The 16,336-nt window shown below is 50.8% G+C and overlaps 6 protein-coding genes across 6 annotated transcripts; 3 read left to right on the top strand and 3 right to left on the bottom strand.

Annotated features, from left to right (window-relative positions):
* Positions 1 to 610: 610 nt before the first annotated feature.
* A1O9_05396 (uncharacterized protein) lies at positions 611 to 2,266 on the top strand (the record flags this gene model as incomplete). Its single annotated transcript, XM_013404615.1, has 1 exon — positions 611 to 2,266. The coding sequence occupies one exon, from the start codon at positions 611 to 613 to the stop codon at positions 2,264 to 2,266; it is 1,656 nt and encodes a 551-aa protein (XP_013260069.1).
* A 298-nt stretch (positions 2,267 to 2,564) lies between these two features.
* Positions 2,565 to 2,807, bottom strand: A1O9_05395 (uncharacterized protein; the record flags this gene model as incomplete). Its single annotated transcript, XM_013404614.1, has 1 exon — positions 2,565 to 2,807. One exon carries the CDS (start codon positions 2,805 to 2,807, stop codon positions 2,565 to 2,567), a length of 243 nt encoding a protein of 80 aa, XP_013260068.1.
* A 771-nt stretch (positions 2,808 to 3,578) lies between these two features.
* Positions 3,579 to 5,649, top strand: A1O9_05394 (cell division cycle 14; the record flags this gene model as incomplete). Its single annotated transcript, XM_013404613.1, has 3 exons — positions 3,579 to 3,624; positions 3,693 to 4,236; positions 4,290 to 5,649. The coding sequence occupies 3 exons, from the start codon at positions 3,579 to 3,581 to the stop codon at positions 5,647 to 5,649; spliced, it is 1,950 nt and encodes a 649-aa protein (XP_013260067.1).
* Positions 5,650 to 8,354: 2,705 nt separating this feature from the next.
* Positions 8,355 to 10,610, bottom strand: A1O9_05393 (uncharacterized protein; the record flags this gene model as incomplete). Its single annotated transcript, XM_013404612.1, has 1 exon — positions 8,355 to 10,610. One exon carries the CDS (start codon positions 10,608 to 10,610, stop codon positions 8,355 to 8,357), a length of 2,256 nt encoding a protein of 751 aa, XP_013260066.1.
* A 1,718-nt stretch (positions 10,611 to 12,328) lies between these two features.
* Positions 12,329 to 12,481, bottom strand: A1O9_05392 (plasma membrane proteolipid 3; the record flags this gene model as incomplete). Its single annotated transcript, XM_013404611.1, has 1 exon — positions 12,329 to 12,481. A coding segment is annotated over one exon (153 nt), but the record flags the coding sequence as incomplete, so codon positions are not given.
* Positions 12,482 to 14,235: 1,754 nt separating this feature from the next.
* On the top strand, positions 14,236 to 14,928 carry A1O9_05391 (uncharacterized protein; the record flags this gene model as incomplete). The annotated part of the gene is made up of 2 exons (XM_013404610.1): positions 14,236 to 14,743; positions 14,777 to 14,928. 2 exons carry the CDS (start codon positions 14,236 to 14,238, stop codon positions 14,926 to 14,928), a joined length of 660 nt encoding a protein of 219 aa, XP_013260064.1.
* Between the last annotated feature and the right edge of the window lie 1,408 nt (positions 14,929 to 16,336).

Below are 16,336 nucleotides of genomic sequence, written 5' to 3'. Positions count from 1 at the left end.
TCGTCAGCCTCGCTGTTTTCTTGTCAGCCAGCTAGCACAGGCTCTATCCTGGATGGTTCTTGGCTTCTTTTCAAAGTTCCCATCCACAGCGTAAAGCTCCCGTTCACTCTCTATTCCTTATTCATCGTCTTCCCGAGTCAAAAGCCACAGTCATCGGCGTCGGCATCGGCATCTCTAAAGCTGATCCTTATCGGCAGGCAATGCTGAGCAGGACCGTATTCGTCTACCATGTCCTGGGCGGTAGGCTATTATTAACACGACCCGGAGGACCTACATCCCGGACATTCCGCAGAGGCCTTGCTGCCAAATCGAAGCAGCGCTCTAGCAAACCGAACCCTAGACCAGCTACCGTGTCCAGATTTCATGGTGACCGGCAGAGGAAAGTGCAGAAAGGACAACAGAGGGCACTGGAGAAATCTACCCAATCCGTCAAGCTCATGACGCCATGGCTCGAGCTCAGGCAGTGGGCTCATCCACGATTTCCTAGTCATGAAAGGCCGGAGACTCAACTTTCTCTGCCTAAATATCATGTTGGGGCTACGTGGTTTAGCGATGAAACGGAGTCATTCGTAAGCACCCTCTCCTTGCTTCGTCTCGTTGTCGGAATGAGATGAGCCAGAAAGGTTGTCCCGCCAAACAAAGAACTACTCCGAAACTGACTGTTCTTGATGCTGCTACACAGAATCCAGAAGATGTACTCGAACAGTTGCCAGACTTCAAGGGCCTTGGTCCACATTGTATTAGAAATGTGGTCATTCTGGTCACTCCATCGATAGCTCCAGTGTTGGCGCGAAAGGACTTTCTCCAGTCGATCATCACCCGGATTTACGCTTCTTTTGAAAAGCACGCGTTGCCGGAATTCTGGCTGAAGAAAAAGGGTATAGAAATCAAGTCTCTAAGTGCTGTGGTGGATGCACTGCCATTCCGGGAGACGGCCGCAGCGCAGCAGCTTGAGTCAGAGGGCTTGTCCATACTATTCAGCTCGGGGTCGGTCTTCAGTGAACCAGGTTTTCCGACACCCGCTGGAGACGATGACACTAGTTATACTCTCACTTTCACGTCGGCCTACCACTCAGTTGATCCTGGCATACCAAGTCAAGAAATAAACCCTTCACCTGTGCGATATCTGACCCTTCCAGTCGCCAACACATTCTTCGTGAACGGCTCTCGTGCAACGCTCTTTCAGGATACTTGGAAGGTCGACCTCAGCAGCGGCGGTTCCGTAAACGGCCGAGGGCTGGTAAATGTTGCGTCACTTGTCAGTCATGAAAGGAGGCAACATCTTCAAAGGGCAACTATTGCAGGAAATTTTCACAGTAACGACTTAACCCAGTGTGTACTCCCACTCACGCCATTGACCGAGTCCCGCGAAATCACCAAGGCCATGGGGAATGTAGTGACGGAAATCCAGCTTCCAGAGCGGAAAGCTCCAGCCTCGGCCGAGTTGGAGAGCAGCGTGTCTAAATATCTCAGGGATAATCCTGATGCGACGGCGGCTGGCCCACTACTAATATATGCCTCCATTCGCCCACCGCGCTCAGCAAACGCAGGAACATACGAGACACCTCCACAAGACTATCTGCGGACCTTGAACTTTCTCGACACTTTTGAAGAGTGCACGAGATTATTCCGAGTGACGGGGGGGGGAGGTGGTTGGGGTAAGAAACAGGGACTCCTCTCCCTGGATCCGGCTGTGGATTTCGACAGCCATAGCACGACTGACTCTAACTTTCCCGACATCGGTGAGGATGTGGATGATGTGAGTCAGTTGTATGAACCTAAAGGTATGATGCCAGTGGGAAGCTCGATACGGTTTTGGGTCTGGGACCACAAGGATAAAAACAAGAAAAACGGCATCATCAAGGAGAACGTAACCGACCATTTTCCAGACCTTGACCCTGAACAGGAGAAGCAGTCTCCGGACCGGGTATGGTCTGGCCAGGACAACATGCATTTTGTGTTTGGCACTGGGTCGAGGGCCGAGGAAAGAGAAGGCACTGAAGGACAAGGCGCAGTGGTCTCAAATAAGTCGAGGATAACACACCAGTGTCTTTATGGCTATTTTGGAATGCTATCGTACGGAGGGGCTGCGATAGGAAGCGCGGAGGAAATATTCCCAGAGGTTACATACACATCCAGACCGAGTTGGCACAGGCTCTGGGCGGGTGCTAGAAGCCGGGTTGATGTGCCAAACACAACCTTCGTTCTCGATGTTGACAGTGGGTATTTTGAGAAGAGTTTTCCAGCAGAAGGAGTTGTCGAGTAAGCAGGAACGGCAGCGGAAACTGCCAACGGTCATATTCACCCACTATTAGTTGTCCGTCGGCTTCTTAAGGAAGAGGAGGCAGGTGTATAGGATGAAGAGTATGAGAGGTCCAATGTTAAAATGCAATAACCAAGGCTGGGCAGTAGGAGGGACCGACGCCAACACTGCTGGCCATTGTAGCATAATAAATACAGACGTATGTATTCATGGTCTTTTAGTAATCCTAACACCAACCATAAGACTTCCACTCAAGTCAGGGAAAGGGTCATGACAGTCGTTGCTGTTGCTGTTGTTGTTGCTATTGCTGGGGAGTTCCGACATCGAGTTCCTCCATAACGTGCAGGACAACGCCCAGGGATTCCATAAAGCCATTCACAGCCACCCGTAGCATTCGGTTTGTCGTCGCGCTGTATTCCGTGCGTAGGATGGTATTTTCTGGCTGATCTAATTCGTCGCCTGCGTGGTCTGATCCCGAAGATACCAGAGAAAGGCGGCGATGCACCAAGGGAGACAGTTCGGCATCTACTTGTAGAGCGCGCATGGCTGACGAGGCCAGGCGGTGGTTGAGGAGTGGGACATGGATTACTCTATGTTTGGTGGATGAGGGAGCAGGGTGTTAGTAATTCAGTTCTTACAGAATGTCGTACAGACTATGACTGGTGGATGAGCAGGCGCACGCACAGTGAGCATGGAAATTCATCAGACATTATGGGCCTGATAGAGTCTGGATCCGAATGTGATTAATGATTGTGGTGTTTTCATGTAATTCCAATATCGCTGCTGGGTAATGGCAATGGCAATTTGCACGGCGTAAGTGGGATGGGCGACGAGAAAGACGTAACTGAACTGGAAAAGGGAAAGGCGTGTGCCAAGCCCGTCAATCGGCCAGGGGCAAGGCGAAGGGGCAAGGGGGAAGGGGCGATTGGCAAGTTTGGGGTTGGTCGTGGTTGCTGGGAAACGGCGCGACTAAAACAAGATCTCGGGTGCAACAATATCTGGTGCGATTGCCATTGCTATTTACTAACACGACAGGGAGCCTCCACCTCCACCATCATCAACACCACCACTTATTCTCCAGGTCCGCCCACTCACTCATCTTTACTCTTCCACCACTACTGCTGCTACTACTATCTACTCCTCAAGCTCCTCATCCTATTTCTCATGCCACTGTCATTATAGCTATTCATCCACATCCTGGTCTCTGGCCGTCATTGTTGGTCTCCTCGCCCGCTCTGTTGCAGAAGAGCTATCGCAAACACAAACCTGAAGCTCGCCCGTCTCAGATCAGATCTGACCAGTAATGGCGCCAACAATGGCCCATTCTGCCAGTTATGGTCAGGTCATTGAGTACATCCAAGGTAATGCCTTTGGGTTCTCCTCTGCCTCAATTGCATCCTGACACCGACACTAACAAATCGTCTCTCAGATCGCTTGTATCTCGCTTCCTACACTCAAGCGCCTAATGAGCACACTCCATTTCCCTATCCCTCTACTCAAGCAAAGAGATCGCCTCATAAAAAGCCCTCGAGAGTACAACCCACACCTGCGTCTCCAGCTTTGCGCCCGCCACCTGTCTACTTTACAATTGACGACACTCTCCTCTACAATGCATTCCACGCCGATTTTGGCCCATTGCATATTGGACATCTCTACAGATTTGCTGTTCAATTCCATGAGATCTTGGGTGATCCGGCCAATAATGACAGGGCTGTTGTCTTCTGGTCCAGAGCCGATGCGAGAAGCCGAGCCAATGCAGCATGTCTGGTAGCCTGCTACATGGTCCTTATTCAAGCTTGGCCTCCCCATCTTGCTCTGGCTCCAATTGCTCAAGCCGACCCTCCCTACATGCCTTTCAGAGATGCAGGCTACAGCCAAGCAGATTTCATCCTCAATATTCAAGATGTTGTATATGGTGTATGGAAGGCCAAGGAAGAGAACATCTGCCAGTTGAAAGAATTCAATCTTGAAGAGTATGTTCCCACCCCATTCCCTTCTTTCCCTGACTGCTGCTAACTGTGTCCAGGTATGAACGATATGAAAGAGTTGATATGGGTGACTTCAACTGGGTATCGCCCCAGTTTGTCGCCTTTGCTTCACCCCAGTCTGAACCTGTAGCACCTATTCCTGTTACCTCTCCAGCTTATACAACTCTGCCATCCTGCATACCCGAGATTTCAAGTGCGAGGATAGGCCAGCCTTTCAAGAACGTGCTCACCCACTTTGTCCAACGTGACGTTGGCTTGGTTGTGCGACTCAACTCGGAGCTGTACTGCCCCACCTACTTCACTGCTCTGGGTATCCAACACCTTGATATGATCTTCGAGGATGGAACTTGCCCTGCACTTCCCATCGTGCGCAAATTCATCAAGCTCGCTCATGATATGATTGTTAAGAACAAGGCTATTGCTGTCCACTGCAAGGCTGGCCTTGGTCGGACTGGATGCTTGATAGGTGCATATCTCATATACCGCCACGGTTTTACTGCCAATGAAGTCATTGCCTTTATGCGTTTTATGCGCCCAGGAATGGTAGTTGGTCCACAACAACATTGGCTGCATCTGAATCAAGGTCAATTCAGGGAGTGGTATCTCGAAGATCAGTGGAAGGCTAAGATGGAACTGGCCAAGCCCACCACTCCTCGAATCATGTCGGCCAAAACACCCATGCGCATTCCCAGTGGTACCCAGACCGCAACACCAAATCGTTCCAGTGTACAGCGAGCAGCTCTTGGAGAGATCGACGGAAATGATGTCTCCAATGGTTCTTATCAGGACGAGAATTTACCAGCCCCAACACCTGGCCAACCAAGAAAATACGCCCGAATGGACCCCAGAAACCATCCCTATGCTCGATCAACCTCAAATTCCATGCGCGTCAGTGGCTCCAAGGCCGATGAAGCTCAAATGTCGGAGCATCGTCAGAGTACAAATGGCGGTGACAGCGAGGAAGAGTTGATTCTCCAGAGAGCAGCTCTTCGGAGAAGTCAAAGCCGAAGCCCCAGTAGTAAAGGAAAGGCTCGAAGTGTTTCATACACAACCACCACCACCACCATGACCAAAACTTTTGATGTTGCTGATCCGATGGGCATATACGAGGACGACGCTGAGATGAATTTCCAAATGGAGGATACCAATGCCATCTGGGATGAACTCGCCCAAGAGCAAGAAAACCTGAAGCTTAGCACCAAAAATGACAAGGTCCAGGTTGGAAGCAAGCCAAAAACTCCACGATCGGCCAGTGGGATGGGAGCCATGAGTGTTTCAAAGACGAGATCTCTTCGAGAGTCTCCTCGACGAAGTGGTGCTGAGGATAAGACAAAGGTTCGCAAGACCAGTAACCGTGTTGCTAGTGGAAGCCATGCACCTATGGCTGTCAAGCGGTGATGGACTGGGTATCTCTACCCCATTTGCTTGAGTCATCAAAAAGAGGAGATCTTGGTACTTTTGCCCCTTTCTTACCTCCTCATGAGCGAAACGGCGATCAATGATGAATAACACGGCTGAGAAATAATTGGACTGGGTCTAAAAAACGGAGCTTCTTTCAAGGTTGCCTCAATAAATCTTAGGTGACATGTATTTTTGTACCTCGACGAGAGTTGCAATATGCGGGGCGGCGACGGTGATTCTTTTGAAAGGCATGAGCATGGCATGGTGTACAGGAGTGGTTGTTATTGTCTGGCTACAGGTACAGAGGGTTGACTTGACGCACGTGAAATGGGATTCCTTTGAGGTTCATCCAGGTGGACGATTAGCAGACTATGGTTAGAAGACCAGTGCAGACAAAGACAGATGAGACAGATTAACTCATTGATTTTGAGTTCGCGTTCCCTTCCTTTTTGTAGAATGACGGAGCTTCTAGACTCGCCCTCGATACTTGGAGAGGGGGATGATACATCATTCAATTAGACGTGCAGGTATGTTCGTATGCTGTAGCTTTTGCTCGACGGTTTCTCGAGTCACGAGGCTTAGAAGGCTTATAAAGCTAAGAGGGGGGGGGAGTCAGTTGGTAGCCTCGGCAGAGACGTACGCCCGCTTCTCGAGATCATGTCTATTCACTTAGTCTTCTTCATTCGCCCACGTCCAAGTAATTAATTCCTGCGGCTGTTCCTGCGAGACAGAGGAGATCTGTGAGGGTAGAAAATAGGTCAGCAGCTGCGTCTTCTCTAAGTTTTCCCTGACAACCTATCTGAGAGGAGGAAGGCATGTGGCTGCGCTGACAGTCAATTGGCCAGCGTGCAGCATATCGTGATGACGTTGGTCTATGTTAGTCTATCGCAGTGAGGCATCTTAGTTTTGTCCACTTTGCTGTAGATGTGCACGACCAGGGAAAAGAACGAACGAAACTTACACCAAGAGGAATGATGTTGATTTCAGGGATCGAAAAGACAAGCGGGTTTCCTTTCACGTTGCACTACAGCTCTTGACCCGGAAAATCACCTCTAGGACGAGAATAAAGTAATTCGTTTGCTACTAACATATCCGTGGATTGGCTGCAAGGAGAGAAGAGGTCGTGGGCTTGCTTACTTGAACCACTAGACTGACTGGCCGGGTTGAGCCATGCAGGCACTAATCACGGGGACTGTATGATTCGACCATGTTAGGATCAGGCTTGAGTGAAACAAGCTACAGGGCTAAGTAGCAAGGAAAGGTGCTCTTACACAAGAACGCATGCCACGTGGTGTGCCATCGTTGGATGTCTTTCCATTTGAATAACCCAGTGAGAAGTGACCGGCTTCGAACGAGCCAGCGCCATAACATAAGTTAGACAATCAGAATCCTTGCCGGACCAGGTATCGGGAGGCAACTCACATGAAGCGGAAATACATATAGCTGCTCGACGTCCTCGACTCCAGCGGTGGCAAAGGTAAAGATAGTCCAAGACAGTTCAAGAAACGCAATGTAAAGTGGAGGGCTGACCTTTACTTCTTGTCAAGACGTTCTCGCTTATACAACAGAACAAAAATAGGGGGGAAAGCCTTACTCTGGTAAGTAGCAGATTTGAAGGAATCTGGCCCAAACACATATGCAGCGCTCCAAACGGCGTCGGCACAATTGAAATTCAAGTTCGGCTCCACACAGCGAAAGATCCTCCTTTATGCCACTGTCTGTAGAAGACTCTTAGAAACCCGGTTCGAAAGCCCGGTGGAAATGAAAAAGTCCCTTCCTGAATGCGTTGGTAATATCAACTTGATCGAGGTAGCGACACATGAACCCCCAGAGCTGCTCTCATGATACAAGAGTCAAGTCAAGCTCGGTGAGGAAGCGAACCTCCTCCTTCGGACCATCGAGTGCTAACAGAAGCTTCAACGACTTGATGTTTCTTTGCCCTCAGTACCCCAAGGAGGACTAACATGACCAGGTAATTGACTTTCAAGTTCTTTTAAGCTCGCGGGATACCTGGATTTCCTGATCGCGGAGGGATCTCGCCTCCGACATCTCCGACGACCAATGTTTTAAGAGTCTTTTCTGATGGGGCTGGCATCTGCGCAGGAGTCGATGAGATGGCACGCGAAGGAATTAGGAAGGAGCGACGGGACACTGAGAAAGCTAGTTGGGAAGGTAAGACGGTAGGATTTATGATTGAATATCAGTGGACGGTGAACAGCTTCCGCGCAGTAGTAATGATATACACCTACGGAACATGCGATATATCTGGCTATATATCTATCCAATTTGTCTTTCCCACTGACTGGCTGGCTGGCTGGCTGGCTGGCTGTCCAATAAACCCCTCTTGCCCTGATGTGTGGGCGGGCATACATTGATTGATCCATTGGGATCCTTTCTTGCTAGCTCTTACTGTGGCTCTGGGCGTGCTTGTGTACATTTGGAAAAAAAAGGGTGGTGGTATTTTCGTGTTTGGTCGCCGTTGGAAAAGCTGGGACCAAAAGAAAGGAGAAGTTTTGTTCGAGTATCGATGTTTACTCGTAGTCATAAAACTGGTTTTGCAATCAAAATGCGTTGATTGTGTATCATCGTCATAAAGATAAAAAGAAGACATTGCTAAAAGGTACATGGATGCGGATTAGCAGTCCGTGGAGAAGCGAAATAATAAAAAAATCGACGTTTGGACTTTGCCGGACTCGTCGTGCTTAGATGTCATGGACGGTGAGGTATAAGTCTCCATTCTCCGCTTTGCTAGGTGTCAATTTTGCCTTTGTCGAAGGAGACCGTTCAGGCATAAGGGCTGACGATTTGGTAGGTGATAATTGAGACTCGATAGCCATCATCTCGTTCAACGAAGGGCTATAGATCGGAGCTAGAGGAGTGCCTCGAGACGCACGAGTAGGGGCGTTTCGAAGCCGGGCCATCTTCTGCTTGAGAGTGTTTTGTGTGACGGGTGGCCGTCCTCCTGGTTCCTTGTTCGAGCTGACCTCTGACGTGGGTGGCACTGGCCATTCAATTGTTTCATCGGACATGTATCCGTCGGAGGAGGCTGTATCGCTTTGTAGGAAGCTTGCTACTCGCAGGACCGGATCTTGAGTGGGACGAGGAGCAGAAGCTGGCGAGAATGGATTTGGGGGAGCAGCCCCGCGAGGCTGGGCCGGCCGCTCAGCTTGCCGAGAGACGGCGGCTGATCTAGGTATTTGGGGGTATTTGAGGTCTCTGATAGGACTGCCTTGTCCCACGTCGTCCGGCCGGCCGTCAATGCGGGAGTTTCGGGGCGCCGAAGGCTTCGATGGCATTCCCAATTGCCTATTAAGCTCCTCTGGTGTTGTATCTTCCTCGATAGTGGTATATTCAGAGCTCAAAGACACCGGACGGGCAGGCTGTCTTGATACGGGAGGCATTGATGGAGGTGGAGGAGGATTTCGAGGCTGCTCCAGCGGCTCGATTGGAGGGCTGATGACAGCACGAAGCGGAAGCACCGACGTCGGTGGTTTCTTCTTCAACATGTTCCGGGTTGCATAAGTTGATGATGGCGCCAACCTATGCTCGGTCGTTGGTAGAGGAAACTGTGAGACTGTCACCACGGATTCTGTGCCAGTGGAAGCGCTGAAAGGAGGTGATGTGATGTCAATGTTGCCATTGTCGTAAGTAGGGGTCAATGGAATCCGTGCAGCAGAAGCAGGTTCTTGTCTCCGGTTCTGGACGGAATTCTCTGGTACAGGAGGGAGCGTGATCGGGGGTGGAGCGGTGCGTAGTCTTTTAGCAAGAGGAGGCTTCTCTAGGATGAAGGGCTGATTGCCGATGTAAATCGCTTCTTCATTTGTGGGTTGGATTCCGGATTCAATATCGGACATGGTACCGTCACTCATCGGCCGCTGTGGATACTTGCGACGCTCTCGTGAAGCTTCAATGTCTAGGGGAGCGGGCATGAGAGCGCGATTTGGCAACATGGGCAAGAGCCGCGAGATACTATGTTGGGATGATGCGCTGATAGGTGAGACATCACCAGGTGCCCTAGGAGAAACAGCAACGCCAATATCTTCTGGCTTAATGCTTTTCCTCCAGAAGCTTCGTCTATTTTCTTCTACAGCTTGCTGAGGGGCGTAGAAACGGCCGCTGGGACTCGGTACGGGGAATAAATTTGGGTCGGCTACAAACGCTGCCGATTCTTTGATTGTTGGAGCCTGGTAGTTGGGAGGAGGGGTAGTCTCGATGATTCGAGATCTACGTTGACTTCGTCTCTTCTCCTGACGTCTCTTTCTGATGCAGAAAATGAACATCAAGAGCGCAAAGACACCAACTGCAATAGCAGCTCCACCAACCGCAATACCAACAACTTGAGCAGAACCGAGGCCTCCTCTAGGTCCACCTTGGTTTGGCATGGCAACGGCGCCGGCAGTGGTATATGTTGGGGGGCTCTGTGCTGTAGAGGAGCCGGACGATGTCGCGGCCGTCAAGGTTGTGGGACCAACTGGAGTTCCAGAGTCCATGACGATCATGCTGACCTCTTGAGTCGTGGCAGGATTGCTGATAGTCGCTGGAAGATTACTACTCATTGTTGCCGAGGTGGTGGATGTACCAATCAAGGTGGCTGTGATGGTTTGAGCGGTGTTGGGGAGAGCGCCTTGCACACCTATGCACACGCTGAAAGCCCCGACGTTCAATTGATCTTGACCTCTGCAAAAGGAGACGACGCACTGGACGGCGGCTTCTCCAATCGTGAGATCTGAGGTATTGTCCTGTGTACACAGAAAGTTGAGGTCGGATGTGTTTGCACAAGTACTTCCTGGGTAGTTTGTCGTGGCGAAGGTCTGGAGGCAGGAGACGGCGCAGTTGGGCACTGCAGAGATGAGGGCTTGTGGTAGACAGACATTTGACGAGTCCTGGCGGGCACGTACGAGACCGCCATGGTCGGCTGCAGGCGCCGGACTCGGTGAGGCCCATGGTCGATTACGCATGTCGAATGCTCTGCCTTTGTCATTGTTGATGGATCATGGTAGAGGAGGTTGACCGTTTGCGGAACGAAGAGAGTCTGTGAACAGTGAGATCTTTCTGAACGCACCACTCACCCACATACAGTGCTGCAGCAGGACGAGAGATTTGACACGGACGAATGAGTTGAAGCTCGGAATCTGGGGCTATGCATCAAATATACGGCGCGAAGGGGGAAACAAGATCTCACCCTCAAACTTTTTAGCAGATTAACCCTACCTGGCCCCTCGACGAGGGTTGCTGGGTGAGAAATTCGGTCCCTGAACACGACAAGCATGGCAACGATGACGATGGCGGCTGTGAGATAGGGCTACTCATGGACATGAAACTTGTAAAGCAAGAGGTTGTCGGGAATCAACGACGAAGACTCGTTGGTCGTTTCATTAGGTTGTTTCGCCGGCGCTTGGGGCACTCACGTGACCCATCAAGGAGGCCTTTGAGATCCCCTTTGAGATCCCCCATCCCATGTCTCCCCTGTACTCGTTCACTCGTGATTTTTCTCACCCTGTATATCCGTGTATGATCTCCTATTACGAAGAGTGAGTGATTATACCTGCCTAGAGATGGGTCGTACTGGGCTCCATTTTTCCTAACGATACCAAGATACCGGCATCATGCACGTCTACGTCAAGGCTCGTGGAGGGCCTATCAACAAACGGCCATTCTTGTCACAAGCGCTCGTAATTTGGAAGTTCCTACACACTACACGCTGAGCCTTTGTCCATCACTTGATCAATCTTGCGTAAGTATGGGCTGGGCGGTATCTCCTTCAGAAGCGATGATGAGACGTGGTATGATATCATCGGCAATGCCCGAGGCCTCAGCCTTTTGTCATTCCTGGAACAAAACCCGGTGTGGTGCAATGGCTCCAATCCCATCCACCCGGATGAATTGTCATATTGTCGGTCCTCCTACTCTCCCGCTAAAATTAGGAGGGGCCCTTCCACATGGCAGTTGGGGCATGATGCCTGGTACGCAAGGCACTCTCTAACGGTTCCAGAGCCCCAACGGTCAGAACTACCAGCTAGGGGTTCGGACCAACAGCTTTCCGGGGCGTTTCACCATAGTGTAGTAGTGGGAGTCACCACGGGGTACTTTAAAGTAACTTAAGCTACGTTCCTGGTATCGGGACTCAGTGTAAGGCGGTTCCGGAGTAGGGAGATAGAGATAGACGCGATTCAGAAGAAGCTCTAAGAAAGTCAAATGCCCCAAAAATCAGTCAGGTTGATGCAACTAAGCAGGAGGAAAAACAGGTCTCATTATGCTGAATTAAGGTGTTTACTTGCGAGCCTCATACACCACGCGCGCCAGAGTTGGACGGAAATGCTCTTATCCGTCCAGCAATCGCGGGTCTGCCAGTAAAAGTCACACCGTCCGTCCAAGCCAATGCCCCGCGGGTTCATATGCATCCAAGTCTGCTTCCTTGCTCAGAGATGACTCTTGCGACAAGAGAACCGACTCGGCATCCCCCACCTGTACTGGCATCACTGCTCCTAGAATAGAAAAAGTACTGGGTATAGGATATCAATTGATGCGAGGTTGGGTCGATCCTCGTTAGAATGTGGGCAGATGTCGCATGGCATTGAGATGAATTCGTGGTCGCTCGCTTAATACTTCAGAATGATGTAACTGTTGATGATTGTCAGCCGGTGTGTGCGCAGGGGGGTGGTTTGGAGACAACGTACAGCGCGTGTATGATACCTGGGATATAACCCAAGATGGTGAGCAGGATGTTGATGAAGAAGTCTGCGTTGCAACCGCGCTCAAGGAAGACACCCAGAGGGGGGAGGACGATGGCGAGGATGATTTTGCAGATGTCTCTGTTGATGAAACAAATTGGTCAGCTGGAGCTGCTCGGAATGGCCGGAGCAAGCGGGAGAAGCGGAGGAGAGGGAAGCGGACTTACGATGCTGTGAAAGGCATGATGGCTGATGGGATTGATTAAGGTGGTGTTGGGTCGAAGTTTGTGATGAATCGACAACGACAGGTAGGGACGGTGGTAGTCTATGGGATGGGAAGGAGAAGAGAGGAGAGCACGGGCAGGAATAGGTAAACCAACAGGCAATAATATAGGCAGGCCGGATGTCAAGCAGGCGTGGCTGGAAGGACAAAGTCACTCGTCAGTTGCACTCGTTACTAAGGAGGACGAGGGGAGAGGGCAGCAGAAACGGGGCCAGTGTGTTGAACAACGAGCATCGCTACTGGCTCGCCAGGGTCGCAGACGGGGACAGCTAACTGAGGTAGGTGGGCTGGGGGCTTCCGAACCAGGGCAGGTGCGACCAAACGGCCAGGAAAGGGCAGGAAAACGTCATGGGGCCCGTTCCCAATCTCTCGCGCCTGCCTTTTGCCCGCCTTTGCGCCTTGTTTTGCTGGCCTGTTGCCACTGCGTGCTTCCATATCAACGCCACAGGATCGTCCATGGCATCCTCAATAATCCGCCTGGCACGAATCCCATTGCTCCTTCGTTCCGACAAGCAATCACGCGTCGTCACCTGCACCGCCACGCCTGTATAGCATCGCTGTGGCTGACGTTGTTCCCTCTCCTCCCATTCGCTGCTCGGCAAAGTCGGCCTGCCGATGACTCAACCATGAGGCTGCCCTCTCTCATATTCCGATTGTCTCCTGCTGGCTACTTGGCCTCCTTTCGTCATGCCTGGGCATTTGGGACCAAGAAAGAAGGTTTGGTCGTTGACCATATTCCCATATTTAGATGAACCAGATATTGAGGCTCGGAAGGGCATCCGTGGGCATCATCCCATGCCGTATACGGTATGACAACTACAAAGATCGCCTGAGATATGTCTTCTGCGCCCTGGTCTTCAGCGATCCATAGCAGTGTCAGATCTTGGTGCAATCATGGACAGGACGAGGAAGGATCTGTACCTGGGCAGGTTCCATACTCCTCCCTGCTCAGTGCTGAGTTTGCTGACAGGCTATTGATCCCCTTACGTCATCGCTGCTGTGCCATCTCGTGACCTGGAAACGGCGTCTCCACGTGCTCGTAAGGACAGATGTCGTGACATCCGTACTCTGTACAGTACTCCGTATATGAACAGTACCAGTTTCTATCTTCATCGGTGGTTTCACGCAGTGGCAACGTTTGTGATGATACAGACGGATCACATCGCCTTCGTCTTTTTGGGAATCGTCCTTCGCTAGACCATTACCGAGTATCTCACACAACACGGAGTACATACCTCGTAGTTAGCTTGCATCCTCCAGTCCACCCCCCAGAACTAAAACACACTACGGAGTACGGAGTACTACTACACTAGCCACAAGTTTAGCCGCTTTGCCTCGACTCCCCTCGATTCTCGCCCTTTGCCTGAAGGATTGCGGTACGCCGGCACTTTCCACTCTGGACCCTAGAGCATGACTGCTACTATCTGTGAAGCCCTTGCCGATTCCATGTCCATGTTCCATTTTCCGTGTCCTGTCTTGTCTCTTCGTTTCAGGTGACAGCTTCCCCGAGCAAGAGCGCACATCACACTCTATTCCTGCCTTCCTCATCGCCAACATGAAAATTTGGGAAGACTATCAAACCTAAACCCAGGAATCTTGAAATTTGACCCCACAAACAGACCACAAAGCATGTCGGCCCGTACAACCACAGCCACAGCCACAACCACAACCACAACCACCACCACAACCACTCCTCGACCTCCTAGTACCACTCCATTTCTTCGCTCGTTGTCATCAAGGTCTTTACTGGTACCATCCAAGGACAAACCTCGTTTATACATTGTCCTTTATCCGAGGGGTGGCTCTTCACCAACCTCATCATTTCGCAATAACCTGAATTGTGATGCCTATCACTGGTCCATAGTAGTAGGCCCACAGACTTCCGGCCGAAAGGACCAGGGGACGCGCTATCATGTTGCTCATTTAGACCAGGAGTCTGAAAAGTATATCTATGAGGACCAGGACATCGCATCTAATCCCTCGCTGCAAAACGGCCTGATCCGTGTGACGGTTGCCAAGGTTACAGACGAACCACGATTGCAATCCATCATCCGAGCAATTCAGATCCGAGAAGACGATACCGCTTTCAACTGTCTGACTTGGGTGCGCGAAGTCTTCCTCAAACTTCACCAAGATGGTAAGTGCCTTAAAACTTATCTGACTGCCGAAGACTGGAACGCCGTGGAGGCATGCGCCAGGAAATATTGCAAGCGCAAAAGAGACATTGGCCGCTGGCAAGAGGACAGGGTTCCTCGAGGCCTGTGGAACATGGAGAAAATCAGCACATTCAATTTCTGGGAGAATCGAGAGACCACGGCCTGAAACCTCTCCTGAGTACGGAGTCCATCTGCAGATGGCCATTTAGGTATCTGTGTGTAGGGAGGATCATCCAGGCTGGCAATGCTCGCAGATGTCCCCATTGGCCAGCAGTTAGAGATTTGTCTGTCATCTGACTTGAGAAGCATGCGCCAGATCTGAGTTTGTTCCCCGGACATTGCGCATGCAAGGCTGGCTACAAGCATCGTTTCATCAATCGACGTTTCAAGATTCGCATTCTGCGACGCATCGGATCGCCATCGGGTTTCCAGACCCAAGACCAATACAATACAAATACTTTGGAATTGCGCAGTGGCATGACACAAACATCGGACGCGAATCCATTTTGCAATGGTTTCCATGCAATTCGCAAAGCAAAGCACCAACCAATCTGCTGATCTACTGTGCGCCCGCGAGGTTCAGTCAATTGAGAGCAGCCACGAAGGGAATTTGCACTGTTCGGCACCACCAGTGATGTCATCATGGGAGTATGCACCTCAAAGGACGGGACTTTGATGCCCAACAGATTTCATTTCGGTGATGTCGTCCTGAAGTGATGATGGCAGTCGACCACGTACAGAGACAAGATGGGATTTGGGAGAACGGACAATGTTATATATATGTATTATATACACCCCGATCTGACCTTCATCCATTACCATGTTCGTTCAGAAAAGGGAGCGCGGCCGCTTGAATCGCACACGTGACGGAGCATCGGCGACACCCGGCCGAGCACGGGAGAGCTATAATTGCCCCAGCCGTTCCTCCTCATCCGTTTCGGCCAAGCCTGGGGGGTTCTGGCAAGAGGTCAAAATGGCTGAAGGATCACTTACTGTACATAACTTAAATAAGTCCCCGTCGAACCCATGGACGATCACCTCTGTTTTGTTTATCACAGTTAAGGCTGCATGGTAAAGCCCACACCACCTCCTGTTCATCCGCAGATCCCGCCCTCCAACGGATCAGCTAGCTCATCAGCCGGATTTTGGTAAAATGTGGCAAACCAGCGACTCAGCTCGATATTGACCTTACTTCACGATCCGTCAGAAGCAAGATCTTTCCTTTCCTGCCTATCGATCAACGACAAGTCTGTTCTCTCCTGCATGCAGCAGCAATTCTCCTATATGTATCTCTGCCGAGTTCTTCATACGCGACCTGCGGTTGGAGAAAGATTCAAAATGAGATTCTCTCACCTCTCACAAGACATAATGTCGACAAATCGGAAGATTGGACACGCAAATAAGAGCCTCAATGTGATGCCCCAATTGAAAATAATGCTCCCGGTCGATGGAGACGCTAGCGCTACAGTCTGCATCTAAAAGTCGTAAACCATTTGTTCTCCAGAAGGCTACACTTACTTAAAGCTATAAGTTTCAGGAGGCTTAGAACTCGGTTAGCACCACTGCTAACTTGA

Source organism: Exophiala aquamarina, assembly GCF_000709125.1.
Source record: "Exophiala aquamarina CBS 119918 chromosome Unknown aczIA-supercont1.4, whole genome shotgun sequence".
Classification (NCBI taxonomy): Eukaryota; Fungi; Ascomycota; class Eurotiomycetes; order Chaetothyriales; family Herpotrichiellaceae; genus Exophiala; species Exophiala aquamarina.
This window is presented reverse-complemented; position numbering and strand designations above follow the sequence as displayed.